General features: G+C 39.0%; 2 protein-coding genes across 6 annotated transcripts; one reads left to right on the forward strand and one right to left on the reverse strand.

Annotated features, from left to right (window-relative positions):
* Positions 1-28: 28 nt before the first annotated feature.
* On the reverse strand, positions 29-5,230 carry LOC113676755 (N-acetylglucosamine transporter UNC93A). Of its 2 annotated transcripts, none has more exons than XM_027193452.2 (5): positions 5,090-5,230; positions 2,877-3,263; positions 2,136-2,662; positions 1,530-1,797; positions 29-977 (listed from the first exon to the last, which is right to left on the reverse strand). In XM_027193452.2, exons 2-5 carry the CDS (start codon positions 3,250-3,252, stop codon positions 715-717), a joined length of 1,434 nt encoding a protein of 477 aa, XP_027049253.2. In that variant the 5' UTR covers positions 3,253-3,263; positions 5,090-5,230; the 3' UTR covers positions 29-714. The 2 variants fall into 2 exon arrangements, with proteins under 2 accessions (XP_027049253.2, XP_089046578.1); XM_089190452.1 differs by lacking the exon at positions 5,090-5,230 and adding an exon at positions 4,767-4,907.
* Positions 5,231-5,272: 42 nt separating this feature from the next.
* LOC113676753 (organic cation transporter protein) lies at positions 5,273-19,055 on the forward strand. 4 transcript variants are annotated; one of them, XM_027193450.2, is made up of 13 exons: positions 5,273-6,205; positions 7,393-7,459; positions 7,994-8,060; positions 13,084-13,368; positions 14,110-14,256; positions 14,635-14,915; positions 15,615-15,866; positions 16,341-16,475; positions 16,947-17,026; positions 17,344-17,452; positions 17,588-17,660; positions 17,924-18,132; positions 18,552-19,055. In XM_027193450.2, exons 4-13 carry the CDS (start codon positions 13,102-13,104, stop codon positions 18,631-18,633), a joined length of 1,635 nt encoding a protein of 544 aa, XP_027049251.2. In that variant the 5' UTR covers positions 5,273-6,205; positions 7,393-7,459; positions 7,994-8,060; positions 13,084-13,101; the 3' UTR covers positions 18,634-19,055. The 4 variants fall into 4 exon arrangements, with proteins under 4 accessions (XP_027049251.2, XP_089046575.1, XP_089046574.1 ...); XM_089190449.1 differs by lacking the exon at positions 5,273-6,205 and adding an exon at positions 7,077-7,260; XM_089190448.1 differs by lacking the exon at positions 5,273-6,205 and adding an exon at positions 7,104-7,283.
* Positions 19,056-19,714: the final 659 nt, after the last annotated feature.

Raw genomic sequence — 19,714 nt, forward strand, 5'->3', positions numbered from 1 at the left:
CGCTAAATGCAGGTCCAACACGATCAGCGTCGATAAGTGTATCTTTATTTATGGACCCTCCGATGTTAAAACTTTAATGAGCCTCCAATATATGTGTTTCTCAATTCAATACCTTGCCAAAAAAAAAAAAAAAACTATATATATATATATATAACATGTTGATCAGTTCCATCTGATCTCATACCCAGATCTTACCATGTAACTGCATGTAGGATCCGCTGGCCGTGGAAGATCTGGGTAAGAGACTAATTTCTACCTTATTAGTATTTCAATTCTCAGTTCACATAAATTTCTCATAACTAAATTTTTTACCGTCGGTATGATGAAGGGAAAAATTTGTTTGCTGAATTTCCTTAGAGTATGTATGAAGAAGTACGGCGCTAAAAGCAGGATTCTATTGCGTTCTGTGGTCGATAAATTGACAACAGCGGTATCCGCCATAGAAATCAAAGAAAGTATAGGAACGATTTTTCCCCCAGTCTTTAGACAAAAAGGGTGATTTTTCTGAACAAAAGTTTGACTTTGTGTTCGCCTGTAGAAAAGTGAACTTGAAAAGGGCTGAAACCAGAGGAAATTATTCCTTTTTTGAGTGAAACCCTCTATACATATCAACCTAAACACCATAATAGATGAATCACATATGCCGGTGATAATGACTGGCCAAAGTTTAAGCTGCTTCATAAAAAAACAGCATAGTACTGATTCCTTCTTCAGTTAAGATCTCGTTTGGCTGGCTTCTTCTAACACCATGCCGTCTGCGAGAGAGTACTCTTGGTCGATTTGAATCTTGTGCACATATTCGGCGAGGAAATACCCGACCAAGCTCAGGGTTAAAACTACCAAGAGGATGATTAACTTGCTAATGATACACAGGTAGTTGGCGTATGCAAAAGCAATCACGAAGCCAAGTGATTCCCACAGACGGTAGTTAGAAAACGCTGGCTCCTGGTTGTCATGAAAGAACACGCCGTACATGGCTGTATTGAGAAAAATGACATTCAAAGTGATCAAACTTGGACCTTAACTGAGACATAACATGCCAATACTTTAGACGATTCTGTTGTTGTTGTAGTGAAAAAAAAATAACTCAGCCTGGTTAAGCTATTTTTTTGGAAACATTGTGATTGAACCTGAAAAACAAAGGATCGAGTTCATGATTCTTTTTCATGTCGAGTATTAATGAAACAAATTTGAATAAACTGACCACAAAGATCAAATAAAGTAAATAACAGCAGACTAAATATATCAATTCATCAGTAGGTAAGTTGAGCAAGCCAGTCGGTGCGTCGGTAAGTCCATCAGTCGTCCGTTAGCCCATTAGTCCCTCTGTCAGACCGACATTCTTTCCGACAGTTGGTCAGTTAGACTGTCAGTTGACCTCTTAGTCCGTCCGTCCTGCCGCCCGTCAGTCTATCGTTCCGTTCCATATATTACTCAATGATTTCCTTTAAGCTTTCAATCTATCTAACGCAAAACCAAACTTAGCCAGCCTCATTACGATAACGTTTGGTGTCCCTGTGATGCCTTACCATTAATCTGGGTTTGCCAAACTGCGTCACAGTATCCCAATAGAGCAGCAATGACATAAAACACCCACACCATATGATAGTCGGGCTTCCAGATCAGCATAACTATAATGGTAGCATAGTGTATTACCGCACCACTGATGAAAATTGGAATTCTCCCAGTGTACTTAGTAAGACGGCCCAGAGTCAGCGAGAAGAACGCGTCGGTGGCACCGAAGCAGATCATAACAAAACCAACACGATGGATTCCGAGCGAACAAGTGACGAATGCCTGTGTAATATATCAGTAATAAAGGCGCTAAGGAACCGGTTGTTATACATCGCCTAAGGGAGGGAGGGGAGGAGATTTTGGCTGTATCAAAATGATATTTAACTGATCCCCTCCAAAGGCTCTGTAGTAGTCTAATGATCCCCCTCATCGACAATCAATGTTCAATGGTCCCCCCTTTAAACTCTGTGCGACGACTTCTCCCCCCCCCCCCCATCTACTCAGCGAAAACTATTTTCTAAAATCAGTAAGCATGGAAATTAATGCAGTTTAGGATCCAAAAGGAAACCCGTTAGAGATATTGTATCGACCTGATTTTGACAGATGAGAACAAATTTTACCTGTGTGAAATCTCCAAACGTGAAGGCCTGTTCTAGCCCGCTGAACATGGTCAGCGGTAACACCAGAAGCATCCGCCAGTCCTTCAAGTGTTTCACAGTGGCAACCAATAGATTAAGGCCAGATTCCTGCTTCTTTCGCCGGTCCAGGCTTCCGGTAAGCCGGTCGAGAAGTACGATCACCAGCACGACAGCTAATACTCCTGTACCAACATAAATACTAAGTAGTCTGATAACAAGCTTGTGATCGTACTCGTCTGTTTTATTTCCGGTCGCTGGCAATGGCTTGCAGAAGTTCACGCCACAGACGTCTCGGGCGTTTTCACGGAAGGTGTCTCCCATTCCCTGTTGAAGGACAAGCGAAGAGATGAGGTTCCCGATAATCTGGCCGCTCTGAAAGATCAGGAAAAATATTCCAAAATAGCGCGTCACGACCGCGTCCTGGGTTTCATGGTTGAGCTCAGCGTAACGGATTCCTGTGGTGGTCAAGTAAGCGCATTTTGAAGACCAAAGAGGTGCTGCACACATTCCTTTAAAAAGAGAATTGAAACGTTTGTTAACGGTAAAAGATAGATGCTAAATTTGCAGCGTGTTGATTCACGACATAGGACTATGTATTGTTTAACGTCCCGATCGGCGATACTTTAAACTCGACATAGAGAAGCTTTCAAAACTACGGTCACTCCATGTTGGTACTTGTAAACTGAGTCAAAAATCAAGATTGCAAAAGAACAATCCATTTACCGATAATAAAAGAGGCAGGAATCAAAGTCCACCATCGCGCGTAATAGTTAGCCACTGTATACAGCACGTAACCTGTCATTGAGAACACCAACGTCCACTTACAGCCGAGTCTTCCAATCGCGAAGGGAGGGACTAAAATACAGGACAGTATCAAGGCGGCGTATATGACGCATAGCGACCAGAAACCCAGTCCTTCAACCTTGTTCAAACTGCTCTGCAAGTTCTGAAGTGACTGAAAGGCGGTAAAGAGGAACAAAAACCCGAGACTGATGATGTAAACATTCTTGGTGATCTTTCGTTTCTCTCTCTTTCGTTGCTCAGGCGTCAGATGCTCTTCATTGTGGTTGGCTGTGATTAAATCAGTCTCTTTCTCCATTGTCTCGCTCCCTAGTAATATGCGACAAAACAGAATGAATGAAGTAAATGATTTGAGCCCACAGGCAACAGCCGTTCGTGCTGTGTTAACGTCCAGGTAAGGACATCATTTTGGTGTAAGAATAATGAGAAAACAGAAGAAAAGGAAAGAAAAGAAGGAAAGAAAAGACAGGAATAGAGGAGAAAAGAAAAGGGCAAAAAGCAAAGTAAAAGAAAGGAAAGAGAAGAACTGAAAAGAAAGGAAAGGGAAAAACAAAAAAAGACAAAAGGAAGGGAAAGGAAAGGAAAATGAGAATTGACCGATGAAGATTGAGTTCTGAAAAAACCTTACTGCGCGTTCACCTACTCAAACGCTTCCGACGTAAAGCAAAGATTTGAAAATTACGCATAAACAATTTGGAGTCAAACTTAGATTTTGATCAGTTACTTAGAAAATGAATTCACTCAACGATCAAAAGTCTGCTTGTCAGACAATGTGTCTAAAATAGTGCAAACACTGGCTCACAATAATTACTTACGGACACGTAGACACACCACTCACAATAGTGCAACTGATACGCAAACTCCCCCAGGATAAGTGCTTTGGTTTATTTTTATAAGTTTATTACTACCAATGTTACTCTACTAGTAATCAGCGTAACTACTGATCAATTTGAAGCTATCCGCCTCCTCGGTTTGATGGATTGTATCTTTGCATAATGATAAAAGCTGATTGGTATCAATTGCGCAACAGACAACAGACACTGAGCACCCGATTTTCTTCCTTATCTCTTCTATAAGCTCACCGCGCTTGAAATTCGAACCAATTGTGCGACAAAGATCGACGGAAAGAATGCTTTTGTGTAAAATAACAATAAAACTTTCCAAGTGCGAATGCTAAACAGGGGATCTTGCTGAGTGGATATTATTTAGGCTGTGTAAACCTTCTGAATGTTACAAAGGCTAGCGACAGTGGCTAAAATGTGAAACTCAAATCGGAAAGTCTCATGTTCGACAAAGTTGAAGCTAAAGCATCCTACACAGCCGGACAGATTGATGAACTTTTCTCGGGAAAACAGTTTTAATGGATTTATCTATCGGTAAATCAACCATTGATATTAGCAGAGTGAAATATTAACCTCAACTCGCTAACAAAATACGAGCGATGATCGGGCGACGAAGAGCAATTGGTTAATTTTTTTTGCCTCATTACTATATCGTGTCCACAATTCGCTGTTGCGTGTTCGAGCGTAGGCTAGCTCGTAGCGAAGATCCCCTTAATGGCTCACACGCAATAAAATACTATGAACGAACGTCACGAGATCCCAACTGCAGTGTTTGTTATCAGTCTGAGCTGACCATATTAGCCATTTTGCAGACGGTTTGCAGAGTCCGCTTAGCGAAGATTGAGGTTCGATTTAATAAAAAACCTAAACTGAAGCTTACTGTAAATTTGACTTCTGTTTAAAGACTAATTAATTTTTTTTTTTAAATTCTAAAAGAATTTTGCAAATTCAAAAAAGCTTCAAAATTCACCTGAAATAAATCAAAGCCATTTGACCCTTGTAATATCGAGTTCCATGAATGTGGATCGCCACGCGCGGCTGAGTTATTCCCATAGGTTTCCTATGCGGGATCTCTTGTTTCCTTACTCATAGAGTAGGTAAATCAAGCGAAGATTCAGCGGAAAAAGAGACTACACTATTCACAATCCCAAAAAATTATTAGATACAAAGCTATCCACAATCCAAGGTCACGATATTGAAGGGATCTGCATGGTACGATGGTTATGCGGTTTGTTCTGCTTGTTTACACCCTTGCCCGAACGGAATTACAAAAAACATTTGTAGTTCACGTACCCGTTACAGGAGAAGAAAACGACTCCAAGCTACAGCTGCACAAAAACTCACAAATCGGTTTCCTTCCGCTGATCCAACGACCCTTGCCTTTCAAATAGGACACGGCTCCAGGCCCAGAAATATGAGCCTCTCCGACAAACAAACAAAGGCTGTGATTGAAGGGTGAAGAGGCGACTGTCAACCGAATTTATAAAATAACTGCGATACTTACGAGCGCTCTCATCGGTCGATGGATGTGCCTAGATGCGGATATGTGAACACGGTTTCTGTCGTTCCAGATTCGCTTGTATATTCGTAAAACATCTCACAGATGCAATAGCAAGAGAGCGTCTTGCGTCTGGGTTAGCTGTTGTACATTCTCCTAACCTCCGTGTGCTCAGAACGGATTAGGTTACATATAGACTGATTACGTCCCTAACTGATCAGTTCGAGAACACCCGTTCTATTTCCTTGCTGCAAATTACCTATTACCTTGCAGCAAAATGGAGGCAATTTTGGACCGCCTTCTCTTGGCCATGAGCTTCCCTATACGCCTCTTTTTAAATTTAGAGTTTGGATGATTTTAGATGTTCACTTCATCTGTAGGATTTCACTTAAGTCGTGGCCTTTTCAAACTTGTCAAAGCAGTTTCTTTGAAAACCGTTCCCAGTTTAGTGCCACTATGATTAAAATATTCATTGAAAAACCGGCTTAAAAAAAACACACCCTTTAGGATGGCAAACACCTACATAGCTTATACCGTGAATTGCACCCCACAACCCGCTTCCTCGGGTAAAGTCTTGCCAAAAAACAAAATAATCCGTTATGGAAGAAGGTTAATATATTAAGAAAACAGTGACACTCTGAAAGTGTTCGGCCGGTAAGAGCTGTTGTTAGAGGCTTTTGTGTGATAAGTTTTGTCATGATCCCCCTACTGACCTTGTTTAATTATTCCGTAATTTTGAAAATGATTATTAATGAGTTGTCTTTCCCACCCATTTTTTATTTCAGGTCTTTTATTGTTTACCTTCCGACCGCGATACGAAGATAAGCGTCACTGAGCATTGCAGCTGATCAGTCTGACCTGTATGGTCTGGAGATCGCAGTGGAAAACAAGGCGTGCTGAGTAAGGCGAAGGTAATGTAAATTATTCATTCTTCAGTTATGATAAACCGGGTTAAACTCGTTAGAAAACTTTGGAGAACGTTGGAGGTTCCTTGAACGTCGTCGTTTTGGTTCTCAGTGCTCGACCTAAAGATGGCTTCCTCTTTGTGAATTAATAAGTCTCGCCAGTTTCCTGTTCTTTAGTGTTCACAGACTAAACACTAATGAAGTCATCGATCGCAAAAAGTAAAAATTTCCTCACAGCCCCATACTATTGCAAAACAAATCTGTTTTCCTAATAGCAATGTATTGTGTTTGTCATTGTTTTCTCTATCCAAGAACTGAACGCATAATGTAGGATGGGGCTATGCCAAAATTTTACCTCGTAAAATGCGAGATAAGCTTCTTTGCTTTTTTTTCTCTGTCGCGATCAGCTAAAACGGATTTTTTTCTTTATTAGTCTTTTCTGTTTTACTTCGACTAACCCAGGGGCTAGATGTTCTGAAATTTTTCTAACTCAGACCCATGCTGTTCTAGTTTGGGTCGTATCGCAATTTCGTGCTTTGCCTATGCACAACATCCTGCAAGTATCATATATCCACCGTTACTTCAAAATACCGTCATAACATTTTCCTGAATATTCCACAATTTTTAATATTTGAATTTGAGCGTATCCTTCGGAAGGAGTCTTTGTTAAGTGTAAGATTCTTTCTAGAAAGGTCTTCTTGCAAATCCATGCGCGGAGTTGTGAAGTTCCAATTATCGTGGCATTACTCAGAACAGACAGAGGATCAGATATGACGCGAGCTATTCTCATGTAAAGAAGTAACTTAAGGAATACAGTGATTATCAGCTAGCATTATTTTCCTTTGTCACGTACTGATTGGTGATTTTTTATGCGCATCTGTGGGTTGAATTAGAATTCAAATTTGATAGTTTAATTTTTATTTGTACCTGGTTCCTTACATTTTTCATGTGACCTGTAATTGCCCTCAAGTGGAATTCACAAACATTTTTGAAAACTAATCCTCTTTCAAGGACGTGTTTGGGGCCGAAGAGGATGATTTGCAACACGACGCATTAGAAATGTATCAAGACGTCGTTTACTCCCGTATTGTTTACATTACGAACTCTTTTATTCAAAATTTGCATTTGAACAACTGCTATTTGTCTTGAGCTTATGCAATAGGTCTTACATAAGTTTGATGTTCACTTTGTAGCTGCACGGAGTCGAGGAAGCTAACTTGTTTGGGTGTGCTGTGGAAAGAAAGTTGAGCAAAGTATCAGGTATCAGTTTATGTTCTATGTTCTATTTTTCGGTATTTTACAGTCGTTTGGGACTGTTATTAAGGCTCGCCCTCTCAATTTGCGCTTCGCTCACACATTTAAGTCACTGAGTGTAGCGACCTAGGAAATCATCCGCTTCGCTTGCATGTCGCGTGAGTTTGATCGAATTGTCTAACTGGCGTGACAGCTATTTATTTTCTTTTCGTTATCATTATTATTTTTTTAAAATCCCGCCACACTCCAAGTCTGAAAAGTCGGAAAGGGTGCTCTTATTCTATCCTGTGTAGTAAAGATGGCTGGTAGGAGTCCAAATTCTCGAATGGAAAATATTTGTAGTATACGAATTGATGTCTATTGCCTTTAAAGAACTTAAGTTGCAGTCGCTCGTCAACTTAAGAGCAGTTTATAAAAGAAAAAAAGTCCCAACAGGTTGTTTTCCTTTAAAGATGCCGCTGGGCATTTGCATTTGAATAACTGCCATTTGGCTGGAGCTTATGAAATAGGTCTTACATAAGTTTGATGTTCACTTTGTAGCTGCACGGAGTTTGGGAAGCTAGCCTGTTTGGGTGTGCGGTGGAAAGAAAGTTGAGCAAAGTATCAGGTATCAATTTATGTTCTATGATCTATTTTTCGGTATTTTACAGTCGTTTGGGACCGTTATAAAGGCTCGCCCTCTCAATTCATTTGCGCTTCGCTCTCACATTTAAGTCACTACGTGTAGCGACCTAAAAAAGCATCCGCTTCGCTTGCATGTCGCGTGAGTTTGTTCAAATTGTCCAACTGGCGCGACAGCTATTTATTTTCTTTTCGTTATTATTATTATTATTATTATTATTATTATTATTATTATTATTATTATTAAATCACGCCACACTCCAGGTTTGAAAATCTGGAAAGGGTGCTCTTATTCTATCCTGAGTAGGAAAGATGGCTGGTAGAAGTCTAGATTCTTGGATGGAAAATATTTGTAGTTTGCGAAGTGATATTTATTTCCTTTGAAGAAGTTAAGTTGTCAGTCGCTGTCAACTTATTTTTAAAACCTCAGTTTTACAAGAAGAGCAGTTTTAATAGAAAAAAACCTCTCAACAGATTGTTTACCTTCATAGATGCCGCTGGGCATTTGAAGCACTCGGTTTCGGAATGAAATCTTTCGAAATCTAAAACTTTAATTCAAACCAGGTTATTAAAAGATAACCTTTCGCAAATATTTAGCTCGGTAGCTTTATTCGTCTTGCAATGCGACCCATTATTGAAATTTTCCCGAACTTTAGCTTGGCGTGATCATATTCAAAAAGATGTGTGCCTCATTATTTATACATTCTACTCCCTGCATTCTTTGGCTTTTCACACGTTTTTAATTTACATTTGTATTAGAAAAAAATAGGTGGGGTTAAAATTAATAAAAAAATGCCTCCAGAAAGAAATTGGTTGATGTTTAACCATAAATTTGCATATTATGGCATGCAAACTATATGCCACATTAGGTTGTGAGTTAGTCTATGTGCACACACAATTTTATAAAGATAAATTAAATCGCTGGAGTTTAATGTGCTTTACAATCTTCCACAAATATGTGCTCAAAATGTAATCAGACTCCCTCCAAGCCTTACGCCAGGAGCCCCATTACTATTAATTACTATTAAGTAATTAATTCCTGCTTACGCTGAATATTTCTTCTCGTCCCTGATGATTCCATTGATTGGCAAAAGCTTCTTTTTTTAAAAAGATTTTATTATCAATGTTACAGCTGTTTAAGGCCTTATTTAATCTTTTGTCAGTTTAATTATCTAAAATGCCACCGACGAACAACAGTCAACGAACATCCTTTAATATAAGCTTTCGCAAAGACCTCTCCCTTTTTTTAATGAGATGGAGGAATTGCAAACATGTTATCTTATTACTTATAGCTGAGGAACAAATATAATTTTGTTTGGTTGCAAATACTGGACCATGGCTAATTTCACTTAGAATAGACTGCTCTAATTTCATCTCGAACATTACTATGGATATCAAAATGTTTTATGTTTAACATTTTCAAATGTTTTAAAATCAAGTTGTTCCTTTGTTACGGTGATTGGTTCCTTGAAGATTTTATGTTCATGTTTTGACTCTCTGGTAAGAGAGTCAAAACATATTGACAGCGGACTGTTTCTGTGACAAAATCGTTGAAAAGCATTCTTTGGTTAAGAAAAAATCTTCTAAAGTTTTCGGGACAAAGTTTCCGCACAGCCCCATACTTCATTATGCATACAGTCCTTTGTTTGAAGAAAACAATAGTGCAAACAATAGATTACCTTTGTGACTATACGAGGTCGAAAATGTTTGAACCTTGAGTAGTGAAAAATTGGCGGCATATTTGAATCACGAACAATGAAAAATTGTCTAAAGCATCCATCTTATTCAGTAATTCTATTCAGCGACTCTTTACTTTGAAAGATAACTTTTTTTAATTTTACCGTGTAATTTGCTTGTCTGCATTAAAGTGTTCTTGAGAAGGACTGTTGTTAACAGTAGTAACTGACGTTTCAACAACCTAACGGAAGTCACTTATCAGCGGAAGTGACTTTGATGAAAACTTCGCTTGACTCTGGTGATGACTTCCGCTCACGTCGTCGAAGCATCGCTTGAGTTCTACAGACAACAATACTTCTCAGGACCACTGTAGGAACAAGGATTTACATTTCTATTTATTGCCAAGCAACTGCGAAATGATTTTATATTATTTTCTTTCAATTGTACCACAATTTTGAAGTTTTGTTTCTATTCAATGAAATTCGCGTTTTCGCGTGAGGTTATGTATGAGCAGCTGTCACCACCATATTTAAAATACAAATGGACAAGTCGCCTTTGATTAAATGAAATATTCAAGCAAAAAATGGTTTATACAATTCAGAAGCTGTGTTGCCACCCTTGTTGAACTGATTCAATAAAAACATGATTGGCTAAGTGTTAACTGAAATGGTTCAGTGTCGAAATGACAAACGGTTCAGCTAACTGTACTTTGGTTCAAATGGTTAACGATTCAGAGTAGTTTGAAATGGCTTAAGTTATCGGCAAATAGTTAATCGTAAGCCGCAATGGTATACTATCGCATCAATCTACTCACCGTAAAGTGAAATGGTTAAGCGTGACCACAAATGGTTTAGTAAAAACCGAAATAGTTTAGTGTTACAGCAGTTGGTTTACGCTGTAACCGCCAAAAATACAAAAGTGAAATGTACAAGTCAAGCTTGAAATGGAACAATCTATGTGGGGTGTTACGTCACAACCCTTACTTCGTTCAGATCGAATTTGACGCGAAATTCGCCAGGACGATCGCGTTCACGAGGTATTCGCCACTTCTTCCACTCGAAGTTCAACACAGGAAGAAATTATTTCTGTAGTCTCGTCTACTAGACTCAGCAAGCCTTATTCCAGTAATAATCATTATTTATGTTTGCCTATTTTCGCTCGTTAGCGAATAAATTTATACCCTTATCATCTTACCGCAATTAAGTAAATGACATTTCAGATGAAACCGTTTTTATCGAGCAGCTGAACGTTCAGTAGCATAATAATCACTTAGTCATAAGCTTATATTTCACAATAATTTATTTTCCGATCGTTTCAAACCATATATTTTTTAATCTCCAATTTTAATAGTTTGTTAAAACTAAGTTAAGCCGCGACTATTAGAAATTTTATCTTGAGGTCGTAAAATTTCTAATTGTTGAGGCTTAACCATGTTGGGAGTTGAAATTGCTATTAGCCAGTTTCAAATTGTTCTTTTGTTCTTTTCAGTTTCTTACAGTGAAAACTGCTACTCTTTAAATGGAAAATTCTTACGATGGTTACGCTTAGCCATGGTAAGAATTCTCCATTTTACTACCTCAAGATAAAATAGGAACCCGAAACAGAAGGAATGACACTTTGAAAAATGCACGCGATAGCACACTTACAGTTTAGACAGTCAGAACCATTGCTTGGAAACGTGATAAAGCGATTCATTGTTCTAAGACGACGAAACTACAACTAAAGGGTGCCTAAAACTATAAAAACTATATATTTATAAATAGTTTATAGTGAAAACTGCTGTACTTTAAATGGAGTATTCTTACCATGGTCACGCGTGACCATGGTAAGAATTCTTCATTTTACTGCCTCAAGATAAAATAAGAACCTGAAACAAAAGGAATGAGAAAAATACTGATAAAAAGCATCATTTTATGCGATAGCACACTCATGGTCTAGACAGTCAGAACCATTGCTAGGAAACGTGATAAAGCGATTCATTATTTTAAGACGAAGAAACTATAACTAAAGGGCATCTAAAAACTATAAAAACTATAGGGTTGTGGCCCCACATAGACTGTTCCATTTCCAGCTTGAATTGTCCATTTTACTTTTGTATTTTTGGCGGTTACGGCGTAAACCAACTGCTGTAGCACTAAACCATTTCGGTTTTTTATTAAACCATTTGTCGTCACGCTTAACCATTTCACTTTACGGTGAGTAGACTGATGTGATACATATTGATGTGATACATATTGGCAGTGGACTGTTTTTGTGTAAAACATTTCGTTAAAAAGCATTCTTTGATTTTAAAAAAATCTTTCAAAGTTTTCGGCCTCCCATCTCAATCCATATTGATTGAAATGTGACTATACGAGGTCGAAACGGTTTGAATCATGAACTTGTGAAAAACTAGCGGCAGATTTGAATCAAGAACGGTGAAAAATTGTCTAAAGCATGCATTTTATCCAACAATTCTATTCAGCAACGCTTTACTTTGAAAAATAACTTTTTGTATTTTACAATGTAATGTGCTGCTCCGCATTAAGTGCTCTTGAGAAGCACTGTTATCAGTTATAGTGACTGACGTTTCGACAGCCTAACGGAAGTCACTTATCAGCGGAAGTGACTTTGATGAAACTGACTCCGTTTGACTCCGATGATGACTTCCGCTCACGTTGTCGAAGCATCACTTGAGTCACTTATACCGACAACAATACTTCTCAGGATCACTGTAGCAACTAGTATTTACATTTCTATTTACTGTCAAGCAACTGCGAAATGATTTTATATTATTTTCTTTCAATTGTACCACTATTGTGAAGTTTTGTTTCTATAAGTTCGCGTGTTCGCGTGAGGTTATGTAAGTAATAGGTAACGGTAAGTATTATGTAACGGTTATGTAACGTAACGCCTGTGATGATTTATTAATTTCTCGCCAGTAGAGGCGTTGTCTGATTTCAATGAAGTCAGCCGCTCGTTAGCTTTTGTTAGCGCCGTGTAGCTTTTGTTTAAGAATCAACTGCCAGACCTGGTTACGCCACAAATTGTAAGTTCGTTTTTATTTCGTGTAGCTTACTTTTGTACTTAGATATTTGTATTTATTTTCAGTCGAATCACATCTACATATCTTTACATTTAAATAAACGTCTATCTAGCAAATAATTTTAACTGTGTATTCATTTTGTGGCGTTAAACGGGTAGTATTTATCTAAAATCACTCTAGCCCGGATGACCAGACTACAAGATCAAACTAATTACGATATGAATTTTTGTTCTTATGAATTCGTTTTTGCGGTTACTCGCTTCTTTGAAAATATTTGTGTAATCAAAGCTCTTTCACTGAATTCCAGACGCGGAATCAATCAGCCATGTCTGGAGAAAGACCATCGATTTCAAATTTTGACGACGTCCTGACAAGTGTGAGTTCCTTTGGATACTGGCAGAAAATAATTTACGTGGCGACTTGTTGTCTTGTGATTATTCCTTCCACGTTACAAGTGATAGGACTTGTGTTCTTTGCTGGTACACCGAGGTTCCATTGTGTAACTCCCAACGTGACATGTGCAGACAGCAAATGTTGCACGAACTGTACTGATTATGTGTTTGATGGTCCTTTCACAAGTAGCGTCAGTGAGGTGAGCTTGGAATGATGCATGTCTTCTGCGATATGGTTAAGTAACATTTTCCTTGGTCATATACCTGAATTTTTTTATCCTTGATAAACTATATTTTTTTTGTCAATTAATGATAATTTCTATTTATTGTCATGTATTTAAAACAAGAGCCTCTGGCTCGGATATAGATGATGACCTCGTAAGCATTTTGGGACAATTAGATTAATTGCTTCAGTGTAGACCTCGATCACTGTTAGAAAGGGGCATCTATTCTGTAAAGCGGTGATTGATTGCGAAAATAACCAGTTCGTTACCAACCAATGAAAGCTAAAGATTGCAAACAATTTAAAATTACATCCATTTTGAAATCGCCCAAATACAGGACTTGGTCAGTTCAAATATTTTATTGATGCAGTACGTAGCCGGTTTAAAATTAAATTAATCCATGTTACTTTAAAAAAGCCTTGAAATCTGATTGGTTGTTTTGTTTTTAGTGTAGCCTCCTCATTGGCTGGGAAAAAATGTGATTTAAAGCAAAAAATGGTGCGATTCGTGAATAAATCGCACCAATTAGAGCCAATCAGATTATAGGGACCACCAGTGATTTCAAAATGGATATAATAAGTTTATTTATTTACCTACGTAGAATCGCATGATCGCATTTGAAACCATTTTTCATCCTAAAGCTTGTGTTCTATACCGAACGAAAGAAAATTGTCTGTCTATCGAATTTATCTAAGTTCAAAATGTTTCTTTTTCCAGTGGAACCTGATTTGTGACAAGGCTTATGTTGGCGCCAATGTCCAGGCGGTCTTCTCAGCTGGAATGCTCGTCGGCTCTCTCGTGTTCGGAGTAACTTCGGATTTCTTTGGGCGTCGGTTCTGTATATATATATGTGCTGCATTATTGGTATGATTCCCTTCTTTTATCAATTGCCTCATCCATGATGGTCCTGCGCTCATTTGGTAAACTTAATATTTATTTCGCAGGCGGATAAGTTGTGGCCTTACGCGTGAAAAGGTTTGGGTTCCAGGTTCTTAGTTGAGCTTACCGACACGGCAATTTGGTCTCACTAGGCCTCTCTCCCCACGGAAGTCTACTATTTATGACCAAACTGTTAGGGAAAGTATACTTTTGGTAACCCAGTCCTGGGTTGCATCCAGTTAAGGGGAGTTAGAAATTCAAGGAATTACTTCATGTAGCGAAAACCTGGATCATAGTTCTGGCAAGGTGTGCCATTTGATTTCTGCTCAGATATAATTCATCTGCCTTACTCTCCCTCCACAGGCCATTTCCAGCCTTGGGTCAGGAGTCGTCGATTGTCTGTCATTCTTTGCCTTTCTCCGTTTCTTCGCCGCAGCTTTTGCCGTTGGCTTCTTCGTCGCCCACTACATCTATGTTCTTGAACTGGTTGGCCCTCGTCACCGGACTCTTTCTGACAAAGTCCAGAGTTTGTTTTGGTGTATAGGGGCAGGGTTGATCGCATTACTTGGTTACCTTATACCGCACTGGAGAACCCTGCTGATTATCTGCAGTTTCCCGCCACTTCTGATCTTTTCGATTTGCACGTGAGTTACACGTATAAACTACGGTATCATTGTTTTCCGGTTATCAACCTACTCATGAAAAAATGATCATATTGTCAGATAGATTCTAGTAGGCAATTTAAATCATTTGCTTTTTAACTGCAACAACTTTTAACTCTACTGAGCAGTTATTTTCATTGCATACAATTGCTCACAGAGATATTTTGCCTGTCACACAAACTTCGTACTCTTCTCTGGAATAATGATGACAATGATGACAATGATAACGATGACAAAAAGCTTTTGTTTTCAATGAAACAAAACGTAGGACAAGTTAATGAGCCCTATCGAATAACTTGGCTGATGAGAATTGAAGCAAACTCCAGTCCTGTGTTCGACCAACTTTGTGTACGACCAACTTTTACTCCGAACTTCAAAACACGTGTAGTTCCCCCGAGCAGGACACGTGAATCCTCTTACAAATAGTACCACCCTGACACGTAGCTTATGTAAACAATACAACTGCAAAATAACACAACAACCACACAGCTACCCATAGACTTAGTCTTAACTAAGGAAAGCCTTGACATAAAAACAGTGCTACGAATTCCCACGTTGACTTGATGCTGTTATTTTCAGAATGAACCGCTGACCGATTAGCCATTTGGTAAAAAAACATACAACTACAAACATTTCTTTAAATACAGACCTGAGAACATCATAATTTGCTTGACTCCACAGTATCCTCCCAGAATCTGCGCGATGGTTGGCGGCAAAAGGTCACCTGACTCAAGCGCATGATGTTTTGATGAAGTTCGCTAGCAAAAAGTCCTCACCAGTAGACTCAGATGCCTTGAAACACAAGCTGAATGAGTATCACCAGGGTGAGGTGGAGTCAAAAACGATTGCTTACTTGACTAAGAATCAGTCCTATCTGGAGCTGATTCGTTCCCCCCGGTTGAGGAAGAGGACCATCATCCTTAGCTTCAACTGGTGAGTTGCAGAAACATATTTAATTGGAAGTAGTAGAAGTTGAAGGCATCTCACCAGATCATTATACGAGAAGACACTGGTAATCGTACCAGTGTATATTCGTTGTAAGCAATTGCGGAATTATGTGCAGCAACGCAAAAATTGGGCATCGCGAAGTATTTTACCTGACGCAAATTCGACATTGAGAGAAAATTTCAACTAACCACGAGCAGATTCAATTGTAAGCAGTAGACTGTATTTCCTATCGGTTCACCGGCCTAATAACCCCCTTATGTTGTTGGGAGGATAATGGATAAGTTTGTCGCTCTCGCACGGAGCGACTTTCATTTTTCTGCTGGCGCGAAAAAAAGTCTGGATGGTTGTCCGTATCGTGATTGATAAGCTAATCCTATTCGAAGACTTAAGATTTCGATCCGTGGAGATACTTTCGAAAAAAAAAAAAACATTTAAACCTTTTGGTGCTGCTTTATCCAGGATGGTTATAAGCATGGTGTACTATGGATTCTTGCTGTACGTCACTCGTTTGGCCGGTAGTCCATATCTGAACTTGTTCCTCATGTACCTCTCAGACGTGCCAACACACCTTATCAACTGGGTGATCGTGCAGAAGTAAGCCTCTAATACTTTGACCCGAACTCTGTGTTAATGAATTTTTGTTATTGTTACCAACAAGTGTAGCAAGATTTTTCAAGAAATTGAAACTAATTGGTCAATTGTGATCGCGATTTTTACGTTGGCTGTGCGAATCAACTGCATTCTGTCCGAAATGATCGTGTTATCAGATCTGATGATAAAGTTAACCATATCGTTTTATTCTCTAAGTCGATTTAGATTGTTTTAAGTTGATCAATTCGTCGAATTGTAGTCTCTAAGGTGCCTTCGCCGCTTAGTACATATCTTGAATATGATCTCTTGTCAACTTTCACTTGGTATGGGTAGAGCACTTAAACTAACAACTCGGAAAACAGGGACAAACTTCTTCATAAAGAATCTTCTTGGAATAAACCTAAAAAACAGATTGAAATATATATCAGGCCACTTTGAATTGATCGTATTATTTTGCTTCCTTGCTATTAATAGATTTGGACGCCGCGTTCCTCACTCGGCGATAATGGTGACTGGAGGTTTATTCTGCCTTTTTGTCCTGGCTGTTCCTGAAGGTAACTAAACACAGTTTAAACCTCGCTACTTAAGACTTAAAGGCCGATTTATGCGTCGATCAATTCGAAGCTTCAACATCTCCCCCCAGGCAACCCCCCGGCATTTGAAATTTTGAAAATTGAGTCGTTCAAATTCATACTCCGCATCCCCCCCGGGCGAAAATTGCGTTCGAATGCTCCATCCAAGCACAATTTTTCACTGAACGATTCTTTGTCATTTTAGCCACTTCACAGACCTTCATAACAAGAGTAATATTTTGGTACTCCCGACAATTATTAACCTTTTTTTAAAGGAAAAGCGTTCAATATTTTTTTAGAACAGAAAGGTGCTGTAACAGCTTTGGCGTTCATCGGTCGTTTCATGGCAAGTGGATCATTCTCCAACATTTACCTGTTTTCGACTGAACTCTATCCCACCATACTGAGGTAAGAGCCATGAGGACAGTTTTAGCTGGGAAGTAAAGTATTCTTTTAGTCCCTTACCGCTGAGAGTTGCGGGTTAGCCTGCTTCTAATTCTAAGTGTGTCCTGATTATGAGCCATTTTTGTGTCCCATCAACAGGAACCAAGGAATTGGTGTATGTTCCACTAGTGCTCGTGTGGGATCCATTATTGCACCTTACATTGTAATGCTGGTAGGTTTCCATGACTCAATTCCAATCTCATACAGAATTCTTAATTAAAGGTTAGCTTCATTTACATGATAGGTAGTAAAGTTGGGTAATTCCAAGTAAGACAGTTTCTTTGGAAACTAATCTTTTCATTCCTTCTCAGGATTTTGGATAACTTTCAGTAGAATGGCATTAAATGGTTGAAAAAGGATATCTTTACTCTCTAGCGATGTTTCATAGCACATTTACTAAAATAATAACGAACAAATTCATCTTTAAAATCCCAGGCACAGTTGCCAGGATTGAGCGCTACCCTTCCCATGGTCATTTTTGGCTCGCTGACTGTAGCCGCCGGCCTCCTGTCACTGCTTCTTCCCGAGACTTTGATGTGCAACATGGCTCAAACCGTGGAAGAAATCGAAAAAGATAAAGAGTTCTACGGTATGGTGTGCATGGGGAAACCTCGTCCATGTCTTCTTCCTTGTCCTTGCTGCAGGTATTTATCCATCTCCTTTACAGTTCTTAAAAACTGTCAGATTCAAAGTGAGGCGTGGTTAAGGTTTCTCAGAAGTATGAAGTTTTTCAGTTCTCAAGAGTATCTCCAGAGAGAGCCTGTTCAATATTCTCCCATACGCACCCCGTGGTCAGCAGATGAATGAAGGAACGAGTTGCCTTATGCGGTTTGTGGAAAAGGAAAATCGTCGAGGTTTGCATTCCCATCCCCCTCCCCTCTCCCCAAAAAAATTTCGATGCAAGAGAGCAACACATCGTAATCAAGCTTGTTTAAATGTTAATTTTTTAAGGGAATTTAAACAAAGCCTACGATGATCGAAATTCAAATTTCGGGATGACAATTTACGTTCATCATGCGGACTATTTAACATTTTACAAGCAAACCTTTTTCTTATCTTTCAGCTCTGAAGGGCCTGATAACGAGGCTAGCTCAGCACCCTTGAAGGTTCCAATGGACAACGAAAATGACCAGGAAAACATCTAAAGCGTAAAATGGAGGTGTTGTTGGAATGAAGTATTCGACGGTTGTCGTTAATACCAAAACAATTGTCATGAAGCATCACGAATGGTGCCGTAAATTAGAAGTAAAAGCAAGTAGTTAGCAATTTCAATACAGTTATAACCACATATCAGAATTTTCTTAGTCCTTTGAAATTTAATCGCATATATCCCAACAATATTTTAGCAAGGAGAAAAGGTATCCCCTCTAAGAAATATATCCTTATATTTTGGAATAAGGCCTAACAGAGCCCATTACAATACACCAATGGGCTCCTAGGCCTAACTGCATTTATTGCACCACGTGTCTTGAATCTGTAATAGTTAGCTAGAAATATGCACTTGTAACGGTTAATGAAAGGAAATTGAAATATGCTGAAGTAAGAATAAATCAGATTTATGTCTGGAGTTGAGGTGCATTTGTTCGTCTTAACCTTACCACACGCCCTGAATTTTAATATATCATGGTGGCTAGGACGAAATCGTACAGATTTGCGTTGTGCTGTGCTGTGTTGTACGTTCTAAGGATGATTACGAGGTTTTTGAAAATCTATAACGAAACATAGCACGCTATAAAATTATACTGAATCATAGCATTACATTGTTCTTTCCTCTTGCAAACGGCTCGCCGCCCCCTCCCCCCCCCCTCCAAGTATATTTTGCAGCCCCCTTTCCAGTCCTTCGCTGGTTCCATTGTCTGAGTCATAGGACTGTGACAATACGTTAATTATTCCTGTTTAATAGACATTAAAAAGTGGTTTCGTTTATCTATACATAACCAAACGACATGTATGCGGCACGTGTTTTATCGCCTCATATATGGCACTGTTCCACGTGTTTACAACGGGACGTTGAGTGTGTTTTTCCTTTCGAATAAGCCGAGAGTTGTGAGTGGGAGTTAACCGAAACGTTGTAATAAAATCGTCAAATCAAGTGAATAAATCGTGAGTTAATAAGGAAGCGTGATACAACTCTTTCACGTTTTCGACAACGTGTCTCTGCCAGCCAAAGAGCCATCACGCGATAAGTAAACAAAAACAATCACCAAACATGACCAGGGGCAAGAA

This window comes from Pocillopora damicornis, chromosome 12 (assembly GCF_964200805.1).
Source record: "Pocillopora damicornis chromosome 12, jaPocDami1.2, whole genome shotgun sequence".
Taxonomy (NCBI): domain Eukaryota; kingdom Metazoa; phylum Cnidaria; class Anthozoa; order Scleractinia; family Pocilloporidae; genus Pocillopora; species Pocillopora damicornis.